Source organism: Bactrocera latifrons, unplaced genomic scaffold (genome assembly GCF_001853355.1).
Source record: "Bactrocera latifrons isolate USDA-ARS-PBARC rearing strain unplaced genomic scaffold, ASM185335v1 scaffold_105, whole genome shotgun sequence".
Taxonomy (NCBI): Eukaryota; Metazoa; Arthropoda; class Insecta; order Diptera; family Tephritidae; genus Bactrocera; species Bactrocera latifrons.
In genome coordinates this window covers 862,687-888,929 of record NW_017534464.1, presented here as the reverse complement: position 1 = coordinate 888,929, position 26,243 = coordinate 862,687, and the positions used below count along the sequence as shown (strand labels likewise).

General features: G+C 33.6%; 4 protein-coding genes and 1 long non-coding RNA gene across 8 annotated transcripts in view; all 5 read left to right on the top strand.

Moving 5' to 3' along the window:
- Positions 1–26,243, top strand: part of LOC108969568 — a 281,944-nt gene that overhangs the window by 161,413 nt on the left and 94,288 nt on the right. The window lies entirely within an intron of this gene.
- Positions 1,444–2,582, top strand: LOC108969547 (chymotrypsin inhibitor-like). The gene is made up of 2 exons (XM_018934335.1): positions 1,444–1,558; positions 1,619–2,582. Exons 1-2 carry the CDS (start codon positions 1,477–1,479, stop codon positions 1,795–1,797), a joined length of 261 nt encoding a protein of 86 aa, XP_018789880.1. The 5' UTR covers positions 1,444–1,476; the 3' UTR covers positions 1,798–2,582.
- LOC108969540 (chymotrypsin inhibitor) lies at positions 4,521–4,968 on the top strand. Its single transcript, XM_018934326.1, has 2 exons — positions 4,521–4,665; positions 4,727–4,968. Exons 1-2 carry the CDS (start codon positions 4,584–4,586, stop codon positions 4,903–4,905), a joined length of 261 nt encoding a protein of 86 aa, XP_018789871.1. The 5' UTR covers positions 4,521–4,583; the 3' UTR covers positions 4,906–4,968.
- On the top strand, positions 16,897–17,287 carry LOC108969562 (chymotrypsin inhibitor-like). The gene is made up of 2 exons (XM_018934363.1): positions 16,897–17,017; positions 17,073–17,287. Exons 1-2 carry the CDS (start codon positions 16,942–16,944, stop codon positions 17,252–17,254), a joined length of 258 nt encoding a protein of 85 aa, XP_018789908.1. The 5' UTR covers positions 16,897–16,941; the 3' UTR covers positions 17,255–17,287.
- On the top strand, positions 20,792–21,392 carry LOC108969556 (chymotrypsin inhibitor-like). The gene is made up of 2 exons (XM_018934349.1): positions 20,792–20,939; positions 21,036–21,392. The coding sequence occupies exons 1-2, from the start codon at positions 20,864–20,866 to the stop codon at positions 21,209–21,211; spliced, it is 252 nt and encodes an 83-aa protein (XP_018789894.1). The 5' UTR covers positions 20,792–20,863; the 3' UTR covers positions 21,212–21,392.

The following is a 26,243-nucleotide window of genomic DNA, read 5'->3' as shown; positions in this document are numbered from 1 at the left end:
CAGCGATGAGGCACATTTCTAGTTCAAACGGGTACGTAAACAAATTTGCCGCATTTAGGACAAATAGCAACTTGAAGAGATTCAAGAACTGGCATTTTAATCAGAAAAAACAACGGTTTGATATGGTTTTTGGAAGGTGGAATCATCGGTAGACGGTGAGCAGAAAATTTCACGTTCTGAGCCGATCGATTGGCCACCACGATCGTGTGATATCATGCCGTTAGAGTTTTTTCTGTGGAGATATGTAAAGTCTACAGCCTATGCGGACAATCCCTCTTCGATTTAGGTCTTGAAGGAAAACATCACAAGTGTCATTAGCCAGTCGAAATGGCTCGAATGAGTCAGCGAAAATTGAATTCAATGGACAGACCATCTGAGACTAAGCCATGGCCAACAGTTGAAAGAGATGATCTGCAAAAAATAAATGCCAAAGAATATTCTTTTGAATAATAATGAACATTCCCCATTGAATTGGAAATTTCTGTGTTCTCTCGAAACGGTGTTTTCAAAGTCAATGAGAAAAAATTATCCGAAAAGCTAAACCGATCAACTTGAAATTTGAATCTGACCTTCGTAGATGTATTTGTCAGGCAATGATAAAATGAAAAAGGTTTTAGGTAATATTTTTAGTTTTTTATGTTACTTTGAAATCTTTTTCAGAATAACTCAATATTTTTTTGAAAATGGCTACTATCTGAGAATCAAAATTTTGACTCGTCCTTTAATTTATAGGTTCGAATATTAATTTCTTGGTGCTAGAGTTATTAACAAGTGCATGAGTACTAACTTACAGCCGGCGAAAAATACAGCTAAATGAGAATTATATGAAAAAACAAGAAAGAAAGTTAACTTAAGTTGCATAGAGGCTTTAGTAATACCCTTTACAAATATAAAAGATTCCTTGGAAGTATATTAATCCGGCAATAGTTATCCAAACTGAATAAGATAATAAACCATACCATATTTCGTGAAGATATCTCGTCAAATGGGAAAGTTTCCCATATATAATCTTAATTCATTTTGTTTAATTTTCCGATATTGGCGTTAGCGACAAACGAGCAGTTAAAAGACTAATTCTCGTACAAGCAGACTTGCGGACATACAGACATACTGGCATGACTTAATCGACTCAGCTTGTCACGCTATTCATATTTGCATATTTATTTTATAGGATCTCCGATGTTCCCTGCTGCGTGTTACATACATCGCAAACGACTTAATATACGCTGTTCAGGGTATAAATAATGAAAGTTAAACATACATTGTCGTATCTAATTACCCAGAACGATTAACTTCTCACTAATGTCAATATCGTGCTCACATATTAACAATTAATTAAGATGCATCACTTACAGCTACTCGATGCAATTAGTGGTTTTCACAAGACGCCAGTATAAAAGAGCCTCTCAACACCGAAGTAAATATAGTATTACTAAGCTTTTCTAACGGGATTTCTATTTACTTCTGATTTCTAAGATGTGCAACAAAATCTGCTTTATTTTACTAATAACTTTTTCATACTTAACGGCTATGGTGATAGCACGACCGCAGCGTTCGGGTGAGTGTATGACTATATATCAATCTGCGTCGATTTATATAAACATTTATATAATTTAAGGCACTTCATGTGGCCCAAATGCACAATTTACCACTTGCGGCATTGCTTGCCCGGCTAAGTGCAGCGATAATCCCCTGTTGGGCATAATTTGCTCGGCACAGTGCGTCGTCGGCTGCCAGTGCAATTTCGGATATCTGCTGAACGATGCTGGCGCTTGTGTGACGAGAAGTCAATGTTAACCGAAATTTCGCTTTTTTAATTATGCGAAATTTTTGTTAAAAAAAAGCTATATTCATGATTTATAATACTTTCTTAAAGAGATTGCATACGACTTCATATTTCAAATAAAGTAATGAAAATCGAATTAAGTTGCCGAAGTCAACTTAAAATTGAAACGAGATGAGCACCGATCCCGATTTTCATAAGAAAGTTTTGTTCAGTTTACTTTTGGTTGAAGGGATCCTTTAATAAACAAAATTGTCGATTCAGGAGCAATGTGAATCAACAAGGCATTGTTGAGAAGCCATTATATCCTGCAATCACAACTTCGTGTGATCTGTGGACAGAAGGAATCATTAGTTCATATTTCTTAAAAAAGAAGGCCGGTCAATGGGAAACACTTAGCTCTATCATGATTAATGAATTACTTGTCTGATGTTGCGTGTTGGATGTTGTTGCGGAAGACTATTTTTTCCAACAAGACCGCGTTTGTAAGGTGATATTCGAAAAAAAAAGGGATTTCGATAATAATCTGGACTTTTAAGCCACTCAAAGTGTAATTGTTTTAGGGGAAAATAGACTGTTCTTGAGAAGTCTCCATTTTTATTAAAAATCAAATTTTCGCTAGTCTTTCGGTCATTACTTGTACTCATCTATAGTTATAATAATTCTCTTTTTATTTTTCAATATAAAATAATTTTACGCTCAAATCTTTCTTATACCAAAACATCATTTTCCGAGGACCTCTCAGAGAACGACATATGAAAATTTCTGTAAATGAATTATTGACTACCGCAGCGTTCAGGCGATTATCATTGACTACTGAAATATATTCAAATACTATATACTTAAATCTGCATATTTTATTTATTTATTTAACCACAAAAATCGTGAATATGACATTCAGGTTTCTGAGAGACAGTGGTTCTTCGGACTCTTTCCAAATATTTTGTGTGTGTATTAACATTATTGATTCCATGATAATAACTTCTTTGGGAAAAGTTTCAGCAAGAGATTACCTTTCAATGGTAAAAATCGTTAGGCAAAAATATTCACATTTTTAGCAATTCGCTGATACTCGCTTACTAAGCAACAAATTTTGTCTACGTATTGTGAGAAGGCTCATATCAAGGGAATTGGTGTGTGTAAAATGAGATGCTTGCTTTTTTAGTCGTCTACTAGGCTTGGAAAACTCCACAATAATTCCAATTAGCTCTAGATATTTGACTCGAACATGTTTTTAGAAGCATATATACGAGGTGTGTTCCAAAAGTATAGCGAATTTTGTGTTTTTTTTTCAAAAATTATTTATTTATTCATAAATATCTATTTTGTCCCCTTCAAAGTAATTCCCATGAGATATTATACACTTGTGCCAACGGTTTTTCCGATCTTCGAAGCACTTCAAAAAATGATTTTTTTTTTATCTCCTTCAGCTTCTCCTTCGATGCCGTCTTTATCTCGTCAAGAGAAGCGTAACGTCGTTCTTTCATGGGCCTCTTCAGTTTAGGGAACAAGAATAATCTCCCTCTTATAATGGTTTGTCTGCATGTCAAAAATGGGTTGACTTCCCTTAGCCCCCTTATACTTAATATACAGATTTTCGAACTTCGAGGTGACTTTGTATCGCATATATCCTCCAACTTGTGAGTTATCTCACTGGGAATTTTAATCTCTGTGTGCTTAAAATAAATATATTTTACAGTTGGCATTACTCTATATGATTGGTTTTAGACTTTGTACTATTTCCTTGACGTTGATTCTTGCAAGTTACAAGAACACAAAATGTTCGTTTGCTCGCGAACTTAGCTTTTGCTTACTTGTTTTAATATAACATCTCTTTAAAAAAAATTCTCTAAAGTTAATCGAGTTTCTGAGACACGGAAGATTTTGGAACAGTTTCCAAATACTTTGTGGCACTTCAAACTAAACTTCCGCAGAAGTAACAAAAATGACAAACCAGCAAAAATCGTTAGAGGATAATTTTTCCAATTTTAGAAATTAGCTGACAAATCTTACTAAGTACCAAGTTCGTATACGTGTGTGAAGATCTTAGTGATTTGGTATGTTTATATAAATTAAGATATTAGTTCGTATTTTCAGCTTTCAGCAAATTAAAAATTCTAAGCTTAAATAATTATAGTTATCGAAGTCGTTAAGCGAGAGTATATTTGAAAAAAAACAAAAAGCTAGTCTAACCAGATGTCTACTACACCTAAAAGCATGTGATAAAATAATTATCTACACTATACCCAACTTAATTATATTCCAAACTAGCAGCCATACCGGTCAATGAGCTAAAACACTCGTTCGACATGCTTTTGGACGTGCAAACAGCTGTATTGACGCAAAACGAGACTATTTTGAATAAAATTAATTGATTTTGACGAAAAAACATTTTTCTGTTTTTGTTCTTAAAGTCCTGTTTACTTTGAAAATCTCCTTGTATAATGCGTGAAAGTATTTGCTGCTTCTCAAATGCTCTAATGTTTTTAAGTGATGATATGAGTACTTTTTTATAGTCACTTCATAAATTGGCAAAAACTACAACTAAGTGACAACTTAATCACAAACCAAATAAAAGTGAATCATGTATCGCTCTATCGAACAGGCCAGAACGAATAACTTCTCACAAATGTCAATACTGTGCTCACACATAAACTCTTCATTTAGATATTTACATAAACTGCGCACTACTTGTAGCAACGCGAAGCAGTTCAGATATAAAAGCGGCTGTAACCGCCGCAAGTATTGTAGTATTACTTAGCTTTCCGAACAGTATTTCTACATACTTCTGATTTCTAAAATGGGCAACAATATCTGCTTTATTTTCCTCATTATTTTTGCAACCTTTACGGCTATGGCATTAGCACGTCCTCAGGATTCAGGTGAGTGTGGGAATATTATATCACTCTGTGCAGATTTATTTACATATTTATGTTCTTTAAGTTTCTTCATGCGGCCCAAATGGACAGGATACCTCATGCGGCTCCGCTTGTCCGCCCAGATGTGGTGATAATCCTTTGGAGTCTGCAGTTTGCATCGCAGTATGCGTCGCCGGCTGCCAGTGCAATCCAGGATATTTGCTGAACGATGCTGGTCGATGCGTGTTGAGCAGTGAATGTTAATGAAAATTTAGTCCTATTAAATAAAATAGCATACGGCAGTGTCTTCAAAATTATGTTAAAAAAGAGATTTTTCATATTTCATCATTTTAATTATAGAGGGTGTTTTTTGATGCAGTTACCACCTACTTCACACAAAAACAAGAAAAAACGTAAACTTCTGTTGCACCGAAGCTAAATACCCTTCACAGGTGAATCTCTATTAGTAACTATGTATTCAGTTTGTATGGAAGCTATATGCTATAGTAATCCGTTCTGAACAATTTTTATGGAAATTATACTGTTACCTTAATCCATGCCAAATTTCGTGAAGATACCACGTCAAATGCAAAAGTTTTCCATACAGGCCCTTGATTCCGATCATTCAGTTTGTATGACAGCTATATGCTATAGTGAGCCGATCTGAGCAATTTCTTCGGAGATTACATTGTTGGCTCAGAAAATAATCTATACCAAATTCCGTGAATATATATCGTCAAATGAGGAAGTTTCTCATGCAAGCATTTGATTCCGATCGTTCAGTTTGTATGGCAGCTATATGTTATAGTGGTCCGATATCGGCAGTTCCGACAAATGAGCAACTTCTTGATGAGAAAATGACGTTTGCAAAATTTCACAACCATATCTTAAAAACTGAGGGACTAGTTCGTATATGTACAGACAGACGGACAGACAGACAGACGGACATGGCTAAATCGACTCAGCCCGACATACTGATCATTTATATATATATTATGCTTTATAGGGTCTCCAATTCTTCCTTCTGGGTGTTACAAACTTCGTGACAAACTTAATATACCCTCTTCAGGGTATAAAAATTAAAACCTAATAAAATTACCCAACCACACTTCAATGTCGTGCTTTTGAAACGAATTTAATCATTTATAAAAACAGAAGTGTCGATGGTTTGGCTCAAATCTTTTCTGGATAGTAGAGTAAATGAGGTTTTTAGACAAGTTTCATTCTAATAGTCTAATTTCCCGAATAGTTAGTGAGTATTTTCTAAACTCTCCGAAAGCCATTCAGTTTTTCAGTATTACAAAATAACAGAAAAATTATTCAATAATTCTTTTACTGCTTTGTTTTCCGAACGACCATTAAACATGTCGTTTGTTCGGTGTAGCCATGTTTGGTTGACTGGATCCTGTAATAAACAGAATTGTCATATTGGGAGTGATGATAACTTGCAAGCTATTGCTAAGATACCGCTACATTCACGAAAAGGCACTGTGTCTACCACGTTCTGTATTAATTGCTTTGGGAATGCAAGAGTTGCAGCAAGAGTTTATCTTTCAATAATAAAATCGCCACACTGTTCGCCAAAATAATAATAATTAGATGACAAATTAACATAACTAAGTGCCAAATTTCATTTATCCTTAATTGAGTGAATTAGCAAATTTTCTGGGATACATATACAGGATGTATTGGGTAGTCGAAAAAGTCTTTTCGTATTTTGTTAATAGATCTCGTTGCAGTCGTATATCGCCAGTGCTACGAATCATGTTGTGTCATACCATACAGTGATATTTTAAGCTTCCCTTAACAGTACACAGTGTAACCTAGGCGGCATCGATTGTTGGCCCAAATGCAGTGATAATCCTAATCATTCGGCGGACACACCTTGCTCAGCAGCATGCGTCATCGGCTGCCAGTGTAATATTTGCCAGGATATTTGCTGAACAATGCTGGCGAATGTGTGACGAGAAGTAAATGCTAGTCAAAGCGAAACACACGGTGCTATCCTTAAAGTTATGTTTAAAACGAATATATTCTAATTTTATAATTTTTTTGTAGAGACATTCTGTGATTATTATTTTAAATAAATAATAAACAAAAAGTTAACTTCGCGTGTCTTTAAATAGATTTTTAGAATTTTTAAAAACAGAGTAATAGGAGGTTTTGTCTTATAATTTTTCGGCTTGTGGTATACATCTAAAGACTGCAGAGAAGTTACATAGCGATGTTCTATTTTCTGAGTTTGTCCAATTTCTAACAAGTTCTCTCTAAAATTACTTAATAACAGTTATAGAGTATATTGTCCCGATTTGTTATGTAAATATAGCTAATAAATTTATAAAGGTAATTATTTATTAAATGTACTTGCACTTTCCTGTCTTCTAGTTAGTTTTTTAGAGATATTTTCTGGTCTCCAAAAACACAATTTTTTTCATCAACACATTTTTTTAACTAAGCCTTCTTAGCTTATTTGCATGGGACTACTTGTTTCACGAAAGAAATTACTCTACATTTTTAAGTTTTTAGAACACCCGGCAAAGGATAGGTTAAATTGTGAATTCTAGTAGGAATCTCACTCGGACAGTTTAAACCGCTCATCCATTACACAGTCCAAAAAGAGCTTCGAAACCACCAAGAATGGGTAAGATGGATAGTATCAGTTTCGGCTGATTCCCCGAATGCATGACTACTGAGGTATTTCGGTTTCAGTCTTGCAAGGGCTAAAAATGGAGGAAAAAGTATCTATGAGCAACATTACTAAGAACAAGCAGTTCAGAAGATCTCCTGTATACTACACTTGTGTCTAGTGCAAAAGGATCTTACGGTCGCACGGTTTGCCAGCTCAATCGACGCTGTGCTGTCGGTGTGAATGCTAATCTCCCTAAAAGAAGCGGCATTCCGAAGCAGTCAGTCTAATGACAGTCACTTCTGCCTAAAATCACTACAATGATGAGATAGCTGAAAGTTAAGTGTGAGGCAGAGTTGCTAACAGAAGTCTTCCCCACAAACTTTTCGTCCTAGCTACGAACCATCCGTAAAACGGCTGAATGTGCATCTTCTCCAGCGACTTCTTCCCGCCTTCCCGCTCAAACAAAAAAAAAAAAAAAAAAAAAAAAAAAAAAAAAAAAAAAAAAAAAAAAAAAAAAAAAAAAAAAAAAAAAAAAAAAAAAAACGTTTTTACGAGCAGCCTCTGTGACATTAATTTCAAGTTTTCAGGGATGTAATTAAAGGAGGAAAGAATTTCAAAGTTAAAAAGCTTATCCCCCTTCATATACCCGGAAAACTAGGGTACTAAAAATAATTTTTATTAAATGCTGGTTCCAAATGCCTAAACATGTATCACCAATTTAATAATAATACTCAAATAGTCTTACTCCAAGTCTAAATGTGATCTTGACTTAGAGTATAATTAAGCATATGATCGTAATGTGATAGCAGTAACTCTCCCGCTAACGCTGTCTGCTTTGCGATCAGCGAAAAAACCCGTTAGGTCATAAAAACAGCATCAGCTATGGTCTGGAAAAGATAAGCACTCAATCGCTTCGTCGCAAAAACTTTCAATAGGCGATAACTGACGAATCACAATGTAGATTAAATGCGCCGTTAGAGAACTTTTGAACACTATACCTTTTCTGAGAACTGCTTTCACTTTTTTCGTTGACAGCTCTGATTGTTTAACAGGTCATTAAATCATGTTTTGTGGTTGAAGCCAATTATCTTCTGCTTTATAGTCGAATTATGAACAAAATGTGCAATTAAGCAAATAATTATAACTATAAATAAACATTAAGTGGGCGTCATACAAGTGCTTATGTACATATGTACTTGTAGTTGTTGTGCTTCTGTGATTTACATTTCCCATTTTGAATTGTAAATCACACTAAAGGGAATTAATCAAGTAATCTTGTCAATGGGTGTGAAAATTATTTTGAATTTTTTCATTTTTTCTACAGTTATTTGTTTTGCTGGTTTGTTATTAATTGTGTTCAAAGTAAAACACCCACAGTTTTTAATTATTATTGTAAATATGCGAACAATAATGCTCTCATGAGATTGTACTTGCGGTGATTTGACTGAGATTTAAGACGAAGTTTATATTAATTAAGGTATTCTAGTTTAGAGTCTCCCGAATTTCGAGCAATTATCGACAATGGATAAAAAAAAAAAAACAATTGAAGTATTTGTTTTAATTTTTTGGAAGGGCTAACTTCGTTTAAATCAAAAATTTTATATTCTTTCCACTTCGATCAAAGCCATCTTCAGGTGTTGGAAAAATTTTATATTAAAAAAAAAAAATAGCGAAATAATTCATCATTGATTATTCGAGGAAATCGTTAATGGATATTTGGTATCTTACTAACTTATATTGAAGGTATTGGACCTACTTAGTGTTATTCAGATATTTTAATTATATAAACGAAAATTATACTCAAATTAAAATGCTAAATTTTATATGTGGAGTTAATGTGGAGAATATCAATAGGAACGCTACAAAAATAGACCGATAGGGACAGCAAATGACGCCATATTTTTTCATACACTTTTGACATTTCTCTTTAGTAAAGTTTACCATTTCATCATGGAAAGATTTACGATCCATCAATAACTGAAATCTACTATCGAAATACGGAGTTAGTGGCCTCAGCTTTAAGAGCGCTACTTTTAATATATGGTGGTCATAATCTTCCTGTCAGATCAACAACAGGCATCTAGTGGAAAATGTGTCGAGGATATTGCTGCCGCTAACGCTTCAATTGAGGAAGACCCAAATCAGTCTCTCAAGCGTCGTTTTCAAGCGTTGGGCATCACTGTGACGTCGTTGTGGCAAATTCTGTGAACAGTTCTTGGCCGACATCCTTACAAGATCAATTTGATGTAAGAACTGAAGCCGCTTGACCACCAGCATTGTCATATGTTCATGAATTAGGCTGAGCAACAACTTGAAAATGATCTGGATTTTCATCGAGAAATCATCTTCAGCGCTTGAGGCTCATTTCTGGCTAAATGGTTTCGTCAATAAGCAAAATATGCGTCATTGCTCAGACAGCATCCACACGTACTCCATGAGTCACCATTGTATCCCGAAAAAGTTACAATTTGGGCCGTTGTTCACCCGTTATGATCAAGACCGGCACATTAGTGTGAATGGGAATCGCAACCGTAATGATATCCAAATATTTTTGGCCAAAATTGGATTATGTTGACTTAGACAATATGTGGTTCCAACAGAACGGTGCCACAAGCCACACAGCAGCGAATGTTACGATCGATTTATGGAAAACCACGTTTGGTGAATCTGTTATCTCACGAATGGCCCATTCAATTGGCCGCCTCAGTCGTGCGATTTGATGCCGTTAGTCCAGTTCCTGTGAGGCTACATCAACTCTATGGTCTGTGCCAACAAGCCAGCGACGATTGATGAACTTCGTACGGACTTCGAAAATTGGGTACAGTGTTTGGACTTCTCACTTTTGTTTTATTTAAAACTTTTGTAGCGCCGTTAGTTAAAAATCCGTTATTAAGGATATTCAGTGACAATAAATTTCAAAGAAAACTTCAATAAAATAATGCACATTTTGAACATCCTGTATGGCTTCAAATCAGATGGAAAGTCGAAAATCAATATATACACATGTATATGTACTATTTGGAGAAGCGTCGCGATATAGCTTAAGTATTTTCAAGCATAATGAAAATATTATATATATATTAAACCTCTTAGATGGCCAAGCCCATTTTTTCAAAATTTTTTGCCCCTTGCTAATACAATTTTCTTTGCCAAATTACATTATTTTCTTAATATATTAACATTAACTCCGATCGCTCCGAGTCTACAATATCGTTCACAAATAAAAGTATTATGTATTACATACATTTCTTAAAGATATCTTACCCAATGAAAAAGTCTTATATACAAGCACTTAATTCCGATCTTTCAGTTTGTATGGCAGTTATATGCTATACTGCTTCGATATCAGCAGTTCTGGCAAAAAGAGCAGTTTAGTGGCGAGAAAAAACTGTGTGCAAATTTTCTGATCGATAACTCAAAGACCGAGGCCCTAGTTCGCATTTATGTTATACAAGTAGAAAAAACGACAAACGGTCAAACGTACAGACGGACAAACGGAATGGAAATAAAAGTAGGTTTTTTACAAAATTCATTAAATTTTTCGATTTTTTAATATCAAAAATATTAAATTTTCGGTTTATTTAAATAAATCGACCGATTAGAGCTTGAGGAGGCATGATGACCGCTTCGAAAAAGTATTTTCTGCATAAACGCGTTTAAAGCTGTAAGTAAAGACTAAAATTGACAACACTATAATAATTAAATCTGGAAAATATTTGAATTTTAAACCTTTTCCTCCTTGTCGGAGACGTTTTGGGAATCAAAATAAAAAATCACTCTAGCAACTAAAGATGCACAAAGTGTGCTCATGAAAGTATGACAAGTATTATTATTTTACCGATTTTCTGGTGTGCCCATATAAATATAAATGCAGGCAGCATCTGACCATTGAATTGTAGACAACTATTTCTATTTATTTTGTTAATTTTTGCAAAAAAAAAAAAATGTATTTTTCACTATTTTCTTACCATTTCTAGGAGTTTTTTCTTTAAAGTAATCAAATTCAAATTTAGCTTTAACTCATCTATGAAAAAAAATTGGTCAGAACAATGCCACTGAGCTAAGAAAAACATAGATATAGCAACTTAATTATATGGAAAAAATTACAGCTTCTTCTAACCAACTGAACTTGTTGCAGTAAAGTTAAGTTTCCATCCCAGAAATAGCAAATAAATAAAAAAAAATATTATTTTTCCCGCTTCGTTAGTATTTCAATGACCGCATGCTGTCTATCTGTGTGCATGTGTGTGCGAATTCATTTTTTGTTTTGTTTTTATTTTGATAAGTGACAAAATATGTGTCATCGTCGTTTGCCATCAGCTGCTCGTTGACTTGACAACTGAAAGCTCTTATTACTGTCGTTGTTTTGGTTGTCTTGATTGTCGCACTGTTACCAGCTTTTGTAGCGAGACAACACCTTCTTTGCTCTAGATTTTTGCCTTTTCTTTTTATTATTTTTATTTATTTAGAAACTCATTCATTCATTCTTAGTGTTAATCGCAGTTGACTGATATGTAGTGATGTCAACGATGTTGTTACCACTCTTTGTTTGTACATATGTATGTAGGGTATAAGTGCACTCATGTACAGCAGTGCTGTTGTAAATATACTTTCATATACTCGTTTAAACTTATTGAGTAAAAGTAGCAGCTGTGGAAGATTCGAAGCTTGTTTTAAATATGAAATTTATTGATTCTGATTCAGAGGCCGGTGATTTTATTGATTAATATAAAGCAGTTAAGAACCATATTTTAAAGGTGAACTCTCTTTTAGAAAAAGTTGAGATACATACCTGTGATTAAATATATACATATGTAGATATTAAATTCATTCACGACAGTTATAAATTTATCATATTATGAGAGGTTTCGCTTCAATTTTATTGAATTTTTGATGGCTAAAAAAATGTTTTGACAATATTTTATGGTGTATATACATACATGATTGTGGATTGCTAACACGTACCTAGACCTTTATTAAGCCATCGCAAAGAAACCCAAACCGACAGTTACGCTTCTCTTCCTATATAAAACCTTTAGTTATGAGAAGATGTTCTCTAGTCTCTTTTTTTCTGCCGTTTGGTAGTTTCAATAGACGTTATATGGTATCCTCAGTCTGCTGACATATTATCTGCCATTAAGCACCTCATAGCGCTTTTACTTGATTTCTTATGATTTATCTATATTTATCACATGCTTTACGAAAAAATCTCTATGACAGAGGCATATAGTATGCATATTCTAGTCTAGTTTAATGATGGTGTTTGTACTGGTTAGTTTATCCACCGTACAACTGCCACGAATATAACTATGACCTGGAAGCTATTGCAGGTTTATTATGAAATACGTAAATCCTCTAATAGATCAATGCATACTTTCACTGTCTTCCATGAAATCTTAACTAGAATTTACTATTGCTACAAAAATTATTGACAAAGAAATCCTGAAATTTTTGAGAAAAAATATTTTCAACACGATCATGACAGTGACAGGAAAACATTTTACATGATCATCTAAAATGAAAAAATACGTGTCTTAATTAAAACCTTAACTTAGAACTTGGACGAAGGGAGAAAAAAATGAAAATTGGATTCTTAGTAAATATTTTTTCATCGTAAACCCGTGTAACACCTTATGGGATCGTCTCAGTGTGACGCTCCATTACTTATTTTCGCGATTTTTTGTTAAAAGTAACCAATCGGTCCGGTTTGTGATTTTTTTATGTTTTTTTAATTGGGTGTATAATAGGTAACTAAATAGTTGAAATAACATGTAAAAAGCAGGTCCTTTATGATATCTGCGATTGCGGTCGAAATTTTGATCTAAAACAAAAATTTCAAAAAGATTATTAATCTGTAGAAAAGTCGCTACGTCTTGGCCCTGTTTTCGATAGGTTTTTGTAGCAAAAATAGGAACATTAAAAAAAAAGCTTACATGTATCATCAGAGAGTATACATTTCTGGATGAACAGTAAGCTTCCCTTAAGAAACTTTAGTGATTTCAAAGCCACTAATACTGCTGGTCTGATAGTTGGAAAACGATTCTGTTATTTAATTTTTGCTGGAAATATACTAGGTTCCGCTCGATTATCCAGTTTGGACCCGTCCGTTTAGATACTTACTATATTATATACTCTATAGTGTACACATTAACTTTATCCCACACATTCTGGCAAAAGCCGCCAAAACACGATTAGAAGGCTAACTCAATTAAAAAAAAAATCATTTCTATGCCATTGAACATTTTTGCGTTTTCGATCAATTTGTCACAAAACTCTCTGAAAATATGTTTAATTCTTCCCTTAGTAGTAACGAATTTTGGAAAACAAAAGTTTAGATTATTATTTTTTCTATTTAATGAATAATAATAATATTATTGTTCTAATCTAAATGTGAACTTGACACAGAATTTAATCAACCATATGGCCGCCAAGCGACACACTTAGCTTTCGAAATAACGTAATAACAGGGAAGTATCAAATAAAAAACTCGTGTTTGCATGAAAACACAGCCTCAGCTAAGGGCAGGAGGAGATAAGCGATTGAGCGCATCATCGCAACAAATTTCAATATGAGATAAGTGCAACAATAACAATAACAACCACAATCGTCTACATATGTATGTATAACTCTTTATAAATAAAATAAAAACAAGAAAAAACGTTAACCGAAGCTAAATACCCTTTACAGGTGCATTTCTGTTAGTAATTATGTGTTCAGTTTGTATGGAAGCTATATGCTATAGTAATCCGATCTGAAAATTTTTTTCGGAGATTATATTATAACCTTAAGCAGTAATTCATGTCAAATTTCGTGACGATACGACGCCAAATGCGAAACTTTTCCATACAAGCCCTTGATTCCGATCGTTCAGTTTGTATGGCAGCTATATGTTATAGTGGTCCGATATCGGCAGTTCCGACAAATGAGCAGCTTCTTGAAGAGAAAATGACGTTTGCAAAATTTCAAAACGATATCTAAAAAACTGAGGGACTAGTTCGTATATATACAGACAGACAGACGGGCAGACAGACAGATGGACATGGCTAAATCGACTCAGCTCGACTGACTGATCATTTATATACACACTTTATAGGGTCTCCCTTCCTTCTGCGTGTTACAAACTTCATGACACACTCAATATACCCTGTTCAGGGTATAAAAATAAAACTATAGTTTATTTATGTCATTTGAGTTCAAGTTTTTGCCAGCTTTGTTTTGTTTTCTTTAACAGCCTACATTAAAAAAAAAAAATGATTATTTAATGAAAAAAAAGCAATTTATTTAATTTGCTATCAATTGGCTTGTTAAATACTCGCAGATGTGCACAACTCTTATATGATACTTAAATGGTAGAGTTTTCTCTACATGATTCTCTTCTCAATTGATTCACGCGTTTACCGTTCACATTATTGACTCTTAAAAGTAGATTGTTCTCCATAACGGATTTTGTTTTTTGTTTTTCTTTTAAAGCGTAACGTGTTAATACTTTCTTAACGGAATATTTACTGTTTTGTATTTTTTTATGTTTTATGGGTTAATTGTACGAATGTTCAATAAAGCGAGTTTATATTAACTGATTAACCAGTTAACTAACCAAAAATTAGACAATTTTAGTCGTGTATGTCAATATTTATTTCAATTTGTGCGATTTATAATTCTCTTGTGGTATTGACATTCAAACGAAAGGGAAACCCCTTTAAAAAATTTAGTAAATGGATGTGAAAATTATATGGAATTGCTTAATTGTGTTTATACAAGTATTTTGTTGTATTCTCGGATATGTACGACGAATTAGAGGAAACTAAGTACTCGGTGCTAATGATTATTGCAAATATGAGAATTTAGTATTTCGGATGATAGATACAGAAATATTAGGGTGTGTTGTTATCTATAAGAACTTTGATTTCAGGCATAGACACAACACAAATTTTTGTTGACGCATTATAGAAATATATTTCTTTACCAACTGAACCGGATTAACAAAAAAAAACTTATTTTCACTTATTTTAATGCAATTCGTTATTATCGGTTTTAAAATAGGAAGCTCAATACAAACAGGCCAACGCTGCATAGAATTTTCCATATACCATACTTGATAAATATATGCTGGAATGGTCACCAGTATCTTCGAACTAGATTCTCGGATAGCTTCAACGACTTGTATATTCATGAGTACACGTCTCATGAGCATTAATGGTGGGTTTGATGAATGTACATAGGTTTCAAATCTACGTTGTCACCCATCCCTTTTGCGATCTAGTTAAGTAGATCAAGTATAGGTAGTTTTTGAAAAAAATTCAAGTTATTTGGTGCGAGTATAGCATTGACATGATTCCTTACTAAAATATTAACTAGAATATTCACCAAAATGTTAATCAAAGTCTAATCAAAGAGATTATTAATCAAATGTTGAGTCAAACCATAAGAGATGTTGAGTTCCTCCGATAGCTCTCTGATGCCAGCACACCAATTTTCAGGCACTGTTTCATTAACTTTTTCGATGTTATCCTCAATAACTGAAATGTTTTTATTTATTGTCTTCACGTCGTTCAGTGAATGTTTTGTGCCACCACTTGCATTCTTGATATTAGAGGCTCCCCAAAACAGGTCTATAATAATAGATTGTCAAAAAAGTTTTGCGGTATTTTGCGGGCCCAGCTCTTGACCGATGCTACGGCTGCTACTATGCCGGTCTCTTTCGACCAATTCAGCGTTTTTTCGCAATTTTCGACTACAGGCCTTCCGGAGCGTGGCGCATCTTCGACCACCTCTACACCAGAACGGAAATGTTGAAACCATCGTTGTGCGGTGGAAATGGAAACTGTAGCGGGTCCATAAACTGCACAAATTTTATTGGTGGCTTGAGATGAATTTTTGCCTTTATCGTAGTAGTACTGTAAAATATGCCGTTTTTTTTCTCTTTATTTTGCTCCATGTTTGCGACGCTATATCTCAAGAATCACTTAAAAGAAACGGCAATCAATCAAACACATGTTAGCGCGTGAAATGAGCTTTCCGAAAAGATATAACATGACCCGATGCGACTCTCAGCGCCAACTAGCGAAAATACCGCAAGACTTTTTTGACAACCTGATATATTAAAATATTTCATAACCGTGATTACATTGTGCATACAAGGAATTTTTTTTCCCTTAAAACAAACAGCTGTCAAGAACACATTAATTGACATGGAGATTAAACTTCACACCATAATAAAAGTGGTTATACAAATTTTGGAAGGATATGATTTAACTGTCGCCGCTTACATAGAACAATCCTAGTCAATTTGGTAGGCGTCTGTAAGTAAAGCATGGTCTACCCGAAAAAGTTATACGGCTACGAACTATTGATTTGGCAGCCTTCCTAAATATTATTTGGAGAATTTTTATGACATAACAACATTGTTATTGTTGTAAAATAATGATGAAATATGTTAATTTGCAAAATCAGCCAGCAGATAAGGCAGCACTGAAAACTAAAGACAATGCGTGCGAAATGTTCGAATAATGAATATGCTTGTCCAATAATTGGCAGATAATTCCAACTTATCTGTCAGTAACTCGGCTCTTTGAATATTTATAAATAAATACAAGTACATTGAAGCGACCGCTCAAACAATTGTGTTTCTTAACTTGTTCAATCAACTACTAGATTTCAAATTCGTTTTTAAAATGAATACAAAATTCTGTCTGTTGTTTTTGTTCGTTTTGTGCATTGCTGCTTTTGTGACGGCGATGCCACAAGGAGGTGTGTAGTGAAGGAGTTGATTCCGTGAAAGCTTACTAATGCTTTGTTTTCTTAGACCTTACATACACTACTGACTGTGGCGAAAATGAAGAATACACAACCTGCGGCAACCTCTGTCCAAAGCGGTGCGTAGGAGGCCTTCCTTTCTGCTCACTGCGTTGCTTCATTGGCTGTCGTTGTAAAAGTGGTTATGTGTTGAATAAAGAGAACAAATGTGTCCTACCAGAGGATTGCTAAGTGATAAATATTGATGAAAATAATTATGTAATATTTTGAAAAAAAAAAGAAAATACAATTAAAGTTAAAATCTATTACTTTTAAATTAAAATTAAAATTAATTTTTTTTATTGTTGAAGTTATCTTTGTTTTAATTTTGTGCTATCTGCCAGCTGTTAAGATTACCGTGAAGCAATTATTGTGAATACTAAGTATTTAAAAATATATATTTTACAACTGGTGATTAAGATAGAAGCATGAATTATGTTTTCTTGTAATTGTTATTGTCATATTGTATTTCCGATACATGTGAATGAATACATCAGGTGGTTTATTGAGTCGCTCATTATTAACTGAGTAAATGTGTCATGTCTTATCAGAAGAGGAAGTTATGTGTAAAGTTTAAATGAAATTAAAAAAAAAATGTTACGATTTCATGTGTGATCTTAATTTTTGACTAAGTATTTTCTTTTCGCCCTCTGAAGTTTGCTTCTATATAGAAAATAAGTATATTGAGTTAGCCCACACTGATAGACCAACTTCCGTTCGTTTCAAGATGGTCTAAAAGAAGTATTAGAATACTTACACTACAATATCTGGTCATTTTCTCAGATGCCACACCTCCTTGTTTTTAAAAATTATGAAAAACCAAGTGAAAGGAACTATCTTCGTTCCACAACCGTCTTTAACCCTTTTTCTATGAAAGGAACGGGTATAAAGAAAATTATTTCTATAAGTACATATAGTGTATAAAAAAATTAAGCTGTGCTTAAACGAATTTATGTCTAACTATTGTAAGATATTGCATAAAAATATTCTCAAAAATCACAACTCTTTTAATATACTCAAATAGTTAAAACATTCAAGGCTATATTCATTTCGTGAGCTATAAGCTTCACTAAAAATTCATTTCTTACTTTCATTTCCAAGAAGAATTTTGACTGACAAGTGTTTTTTTAGGTGCCTGGTTTTAGATTAGACAAACCTCTTTTCGAATTTAGTCTTGACAGCAGCTGTACTCAGTTTGGTTTGCCATTTAATGAGAAGTCTGCTCCAGAACAACGTTTAAAATTTGTGCGAACTTATTGCTAATTATTGCATCAAGCGTTGCGTCCAATATTCTGTTCATATAATCGACCAGCAGAATCGGTAATTCGAACAACCATGAATCAATATCGCACCTTGTTCACTTAAGTGAATAATGTACATCGTCAGAGATGTCGTATAGTGCGCATGACACTATTGCTTTGCTACTGTGAAGCAGAGCATCCAAGAAGATCCGAAAGAGTTTATCCGCCACCCACGCCACCCCACTTTATGGAAAATGTGGGGCAGTATCTTGGTATGGGAGTTAACAAAATCCGACTCGTGCAAGAATTGAATATGAACGGCCAACAAGCGCATCAAATGTTCAGTGAATGGCAACAAAACGTGATGGCCACCGATCTCGATTTTAGCAATAGAATTTTGTTCAGCGATAAAGCACACTTCTGGTTGTACTAGTACGTTAATAAACAAAATTTGTTTCATTCAAATGCTCAAAAATTTTCTTGTGCTGTTTAGGCATATTTCTCATATTCCATAAATGAAGTCAAAGGGGAGCGTTATAGAGCTATGATTATTGAATTTTTATTGGTTGAAGTGGAGGAGTATTGTGTTAAAGTGGACAGCTTTTATTTTTGACAAAACTGCATTATATGCCATAAACCCGGTGCAACAAACAATTTTTTGAAAACTTCTTGTGAGCGCATTATCTCATCCTCTAATATTGTGCATTTTAACAGCGCTGGAGTTTTTTTGTTTTTGTTTTTGCTGTGTGAAGTCACTTGTCTACACAGGTAGGCCCGAAACGATTGACGCCTTGGAAGAGAATATCTTCTTATCTTCAATAATAGTATTTACGTCTCGTAGTAATAATTTTTATGTATTGTATGTAAGTTTAATAATTAACATTAATTATTTTCTTAAAAATATCTGAATATTTTTGCACTGAAATGCACCTGGTTGTAACAATTTTGAGTTTCTTAGAAATTGTTTTATATATGTATATATATATATGTATATTTAGCAAGTAATTTGAATTAATAATCGCTGAGACTGTGCAGTCGAACTGCTATCAATGGAAATGATTCATGATTAGAGCAGACGTGTCTACGTTGTATTATCGACGGAAGCCGTAAGGCCCGCTCGGAGGAGACATGAAAGTTTAAACGTGCTTTTTCCAAAACTTCATTTTTTACAATTACCGTAAACACAACTTACCGAATTAGAACAGGGTATATATATTTTGAAAGCAAATTATAGTAGAATAAAACTTCAAGGAAAAGGAAGGTATATTAGATAAAAAAAAGAAAATAGAATTCATGTACGTATGATCTGCTATCGATTTCCGGCAAAACTTGAAGCTCCAGAGAAGAAAGTTGTATAGCAAAGTTGTAGGTAATGAAAAGATGTATAAAAGGTGTTACTTAACCTAAAAATGTATGTGAAAAATTCAAATGAAAAAATGTTTGGGATTTTTTTACCCTAAACTAAGCATATTAAATTCGCCACAATGTTTGGAACACCCAAAAGGAAATGCTGAAGATTCTATAATGTATATGTATATTAGGTAGTCGAAAAAGTATTTTCGTATTGCTAATCAAACTTCAGCTAATTTTTTGTTTTTTTATTTATACTAATAAATAAACATATATGTATCATTGTGGTCGACCATTTTTACCATTTTTCCACTAGAGACATTATTCCATCAGCGTAAATCGGAAATTTCCAGAAGGAAGCAAACGAACGTACTGTATCGTTTACAAATTTAATTGGTGGCTTGCGTGACATTCTTTCCTTTTTTATGCAAAAATTTCAAAATTTTGCGAACTTTTTCATTATTTTCACTCATTTTTGAACAGCTGTAACTTTTTGTCAATTTCCCCGAATTTAATTTAATGTGACTGGTAGCACTGCAGCAACATCAATTCACAAAATACGAAAAGACTTTTTCGACTACCCAATATATAAATGGGAAGAGTGACGAGCTGAGTCGATTTGATCTGCTTCATCCGTCTGTTCGTCTGTATATACGCGAACTACACCTTCGGCTTTTGAGATATCGACTTCAAATTTTGCACGCGTCTTGTTCTCGCCTAGAAGCTGCTCATTTGTCTGAACCACCAATATGGGACAACTAAAGAACATAGCTGACATAAAACTGACCGACGCAACCCAAATCACTGTAAGGTAACCTTTTTATTTTACAATATACGTTAAAAAAAAATTTGTTATGGGTAATTGTCCAATTCGCTATAATCTCCAAGAAAATATTTCAAATCCGCCAAAGTTTGAAAATTAAGTCAGAATAAATTCCACCTCATACACTAGCATCAACGCTAGCACCCTAGTATGAATATTTACGTAAACACACTCATCTAAAATATATATTTATACATATAATGGTGTATGTGTACAAATAGTCAATATGTACACCCATGGAAAAGTAAATATTTTAGAATCATCTGTTCGTAACTCGTTCGTTTAGTCGATTATGTATAAATAAAAGTGCGAGAAATCTGTTACTAAAATAACAGTGTTTCTCAGCTCGTTCAGTCAACCAGTAAGAAATTCCCAATCGCTTATAAAATGAACACAAAATTCTGTTTGTTGTTTTTGCTCGTTGTGTGCATTGCTGGTTTTGTGTCCGCGAAGCCACAAGGAGGTGAGTTGTGATTTAAAAAAAAAAAAAATAATAATAATAATACAAAAAATATGGTAGCCTCGTAACCTTTCATATTTCTTTTCGTACAACTTAAAGGCTCTGGCTGTGGGCCAAATGAGGAATTCACAAGCTGCGGCAGCGCCTGCCCGCCAAAATGCAACGAGGGTAGCGGTCCAAACTTTTGCACCCTGCAATGCATTGTCGGATGTCAATGTAAAACTGGTTATTTGTTGAATGATCAAGGTTTATGTGTGCAACAAAGGGATTGTTGAGTGACAAACAATTATACTTAGATTGACTTAAGCAAGTAATGACGTGTGAAAAAAGCAATCGAATGAAATGTTATTGTTTGGAACTATCGGCTACTGGGTGGTATGATAGTGTTAAGATTGTTAAATAATTGCAAATATCTAAATATGTCTACTATACAAATAAAAAATTAAAAAAAAAAAAATGGTTTTGAATAATTTCATAGTAAACATCTTTGAAAGAGTGTGACTAAAACTGAAGGGAGAAGTGGAACTACTCAAACTAATTTTTCTTAACTCTAGAGATCTACCGTATATAGTATATAAATTCTGTGACACAAAAATGGAGGCGTATTCAATAAAGACGTAAGCGTGTATATTAATAAAATATGGTTAAAATTTTCAGAGCTCAAGCGTCAAACTGATAAGGGCACAAAAAGTCGTGGAATGTCATATTTTGTAATTGATGTTCTAAAGTGCCGACGTTCAGCTAGTTTATTCGCGTCGATATGAGGCTGTGGCCTTCTTAATAAATTCCTCTTCGTTCACCGACTACTTAAACTTTAAACACTCAACAATGCAATAACAGGCAATTTTTATATGATCCCTTAGACAACTAGACAAAAAAGAAGAAAACGTTACCTTCGTTCGGTTGCAGTGAAACAATAATAGCCTTCCCGAATTCAAAAGATTTCTTACGAGAACCTGTATTTGATCGGTCACTTTGTACAGCAATAATACGGTATAGTGGCTCTATCTGCATAATACCTTCGGATAAACGTACCGTTGCCTTGGGCAAAAACGAACATTTGGTAATAATATAATTTGTAGTTATCCATACAAGAACTTGATTCCGATCGTTGTATAGCAGTTATATACTATAATAATCCGATCGAAGCAAATGCTTCGGAGATTGTAACATTGCTTTAGATAATAACTCTTGTCACATTTCGTGAATATATCTTACCAACTAAAAAATGCTTTTCTCATACTTTTCTTGATTCCGATCGTTCCTTTTTTTATAACTGCTCTATGCTGTATTCGTACGATATCGGCCTCTTCGACAAAGAAGCAACTTTACGGGTAGAAAAAGCCGCGTAATGATCAAAGGACTTGCCAAAACTTTGACTACTGAGAGGAAAATGGCGGCTTTCTAGAAAAAAAAATTTGTTTGAAAAATTTACACTTCAGAGTGGCTTAAAACTCAATATTGTTATAAAAAGTGTCTTGCCTTCCATCAATACCTGACAAATATATCCGATAAGGTGTCCTAATAATTTCATTGATTACACTAAGTTACAAAAAAAAAAAAAAAAAATATTACAAATATGTTTGTTTATCCCAAGATATTGGTCGGATCATTTCTCACAAAAACTACGTTTAACTACGGAATTCTCTTATAGCATTTAGAATCACAAGCAGCATTTATGGCAACTGTTCTGTGAACTTATAAAGGGTTTTTACCAATATATGTAGCCTACTTAACTGTAAAAATAACATAGTTGTGCAAATTGATCTTTTCCGTTTATTAACAAAAAAAAAAAAAAAAAAAAAATTATAATGCCAATTATGTGTTTGCCAGAATAATTTATTGATACCGGTATAATTTTTAAAAATTTAAATGCACACAATACCATTAAATTTAGTTATGATTTATTTGAAAAAAAAAGTGAGTAGCTTATAGCTACTTCTAACTATTTAATAAAAACAGAATGAAAACCCAAGTATCTTGCAACCAATGACTCGCACACAAGGCGACACTAAAAGTAGTAATTAGAGAGATAAAAACCAAACAATTAAACATTTCAGTAATTTGTGGTTAAAATGCAATAACGTCATACAATTTTTTGTTGTGGCCAACTATTTATAGTTTTTCACAATTATTAAACTTTTTTTTAGACTATAATGCTGTTTATAGAGAATTATTATTGAAATATGGAACATGGTATCAGTGCACTGTAGTAAAATCGACCAGTGTCACAACAACAAGATCTATAACATAAAATATTGCTGACTAGCAGAGTTATCAGACCCGTTCGTCTACTTTGACTCAATCATATATATCGAAGCAAATAAGGAACACTAACGTATGTGTGCTTTATTTATAACAAAAAGTTGAAAATTAGAAAAGCTTCGAATAAAGAAATATTCAACAAATTGAAGAGAAATAAGATTTTAGTGTTCTCATATGGAGCATAGTTGAAGAGATAGAGTTATTAAGTAAATATGACTAATAAAACAAAATATGAAAGACTTTTTTCTTCACGGCTCTTTCTTCAAGACTGAATAGAGGAAATTCTAAAGACACTAATTAAAACATTTTTTTGGAAAAGAGTTATCATCAATCAAATGAGCTATCACCTTTTAAAATATAATTTAATTAGTTCCTTTAGAATTTTTTCCATGATTATTTATATGCTCTTGCCATTACGTACTCACATTTATATTGCCTTCTGGGCAACTCTTTTCCAGATGTTTGAGATTTGGAAATTGAATATCTAGACAACTTCCTTAGTTTCCCTCTGCTGGGAGATATTTTGTAAATTACGAGTTTTATTTCCACAAATGAAAGTTATTTGCATTAAACCTCTCCAAAGTATTTTCGCAAAGCTTTTCTGTGAAACTCGTATGAATCAGTAAGAGCTCCAAAATATGGTAGATCCTAAACTAAAGACCTCCCAAATACATGCCGCAATATTTTCCATATGTTTTCATATCTTTTGTAATATTTTTAGTACTTTTTCTCTAGATGGCAACTATTTTTAATACGGTACTAGTCAGAGCTCTTTCTTCATGTCATTGATTAAATATGACAACTTCAGTAGCTTAAGATCAGCATTCAAACATATTTTGCGGCTGCCGATTCGAGATCAATATCTATTTCATACGCTTTTGATATAATAAATTTTTGTTGGACTTTCACTTTAGGAAATCAAAAATGTCTATGCTCCATCTGCTAAATTTAATATTAGGAATTCTGGCTTTCCCAGAATTTTTGTCTTATCTTTTTGGACAATATTTTCACGGTATCTGAGGAAAAAAGGTATAAACTTTTATTTGTGCTAGGCTAGTGCTATGTTAGGGTAAATGGCCGATCCCTCACCATAGCGGAAATATCACACTTAGACTTTTATGTTACCTACTTTGTGAAACTAGTTCAGTGGTTGGATATTAGATATCGAAAAGGCGCCTTGAATGAAACACAAATCTGCTTAGGTGTTTTATTTCTATTTTGGCTATTTCAACTAAATGTCTGAAAGTATGGAATCTCGATATTTTTGCCTTGTTCTGGCCAAAACGGGACATCCAAAAGATAAGTATTGAGATAATTCTTTATCATCTTCTTCCAAACAGACTGCATCAAGGAAATCAAAGATATTTTTCGTACTCTATGGTTCCTTTGAAAGTTTTGCTGATTTTTTGTAAGATTTCGCTATCGAAATCCATTAAAGTTCGACAGAGCATACTTAACTATTCAAAAAGTGTCTCGGATATATTTTTTCTATCAACTGATTCAAAAATATGAAAATCAAATTTGAAAATCACGATACTCGCGCTTAATTATCGTTATATCAATAGATTAAGCGAATAAGTCCAACATCCTTCCATCAATCAATGATCGGATGAAAGTTTTCCTTAAAAATATTTCAGTTCATTCATAATTATATATTATGCTTTATGACCACTTTAAATACAAATATATATACGCTCAAGCACACGCACACACACACTCGTAAAGTGAAATTGCGTCCTTGGCCATGACACCATTCCAAACACACACACAACCAACGCGCAGCCACACCACAAGCAACCTGTTCGCAAACCAAAAACACAAATTCCGCTCAGTTGTAAATTACAAATTTCATTTCATTTCAACGAGCGTGTTGTCTTGGCCAGAAGGAATAAAACGAAAAGGCAACAACAAGAGCGGCAACATGAAAAAAAACAATGCAAGCAGCAAGTTGTGCAAATATGGCAAGTGTGCTCAATGAGGTGGCGGTGGCCGCGGCTATTATTGCGGTTGCTGCAGATAAAGTGTGCCACATACAAAATGGGGCAGCAGTGCGTGCTAACATACAAACATACATGCATACATAACATATACTTACATGTATGAAAAATGAAATAATTGTGGTTGTTTGTTATGGCAGTGAAAAGTGATGAATAATTTGATTGTATGTCAGTTAGAACAAACTGAAAATCGCAACTAAATATGAAAAGTAACAATAACAATAAGTTAAGCGGCTATAAGCACATAACTACTTGTGGTGTTTCGAAAAATCGATTTTTTCTGCTAATGTTAAAATATGTGAGCTTATTCTCCAAAAATTTGAAGTTGATCTCGCAAATCGTGTGGGAAATATGAGCGTATTTGTGTAAATTTTTAACTCATAGCTCAACAGCTTTAGATTAATTTATCAAAAAATCATTAAAGGAATAAGATTACAGATAATAATTGCGATTTTTTAAACCTTAAATGTTCCTTTTTCACAAAAGTGAACATATGAAAAATTAAATTTTTTATTAGTCCTTCGATTCATAGCGCTAGTCATCTATTGTATTAATAATTATGTATACCCTGAACAGGGTTTAGTTTTTCACGAAGTTTCTGACACCTAGAAGGGAACGTCGGAGACATAAAAACTCAACAGCATGACGAACTGAGTCCATTTAGTGATGTCCGTCCATTTGCGTATATGCGAACTAGTTCCTCAGTTTTTCAGAGACTGATCTGAATTTTTTTCCTTTTATACCAAACAAAGGTACTCATTTGTCGCAAGCGCCGATATCAGATCATTATAGCATATAGCTGCGAACGAACTAGCGGAATTAAGTACTTGTATGGAAAACTTCTTCGTTTGACGAAGTATTTTTACGAAACTGGAGACCGATTATTGTACAAGATAATTGCACGATGTCCTACGAAATTGTTACAGATCGGACAACTATAACACGTATATACAAAATTCTATAAATGTTCATATAAATTTATTTGTTATACTCTCACAATAAAGTTGCTAAAGAGAGTATTATAGTTTTGTTCGCATAACGGTTG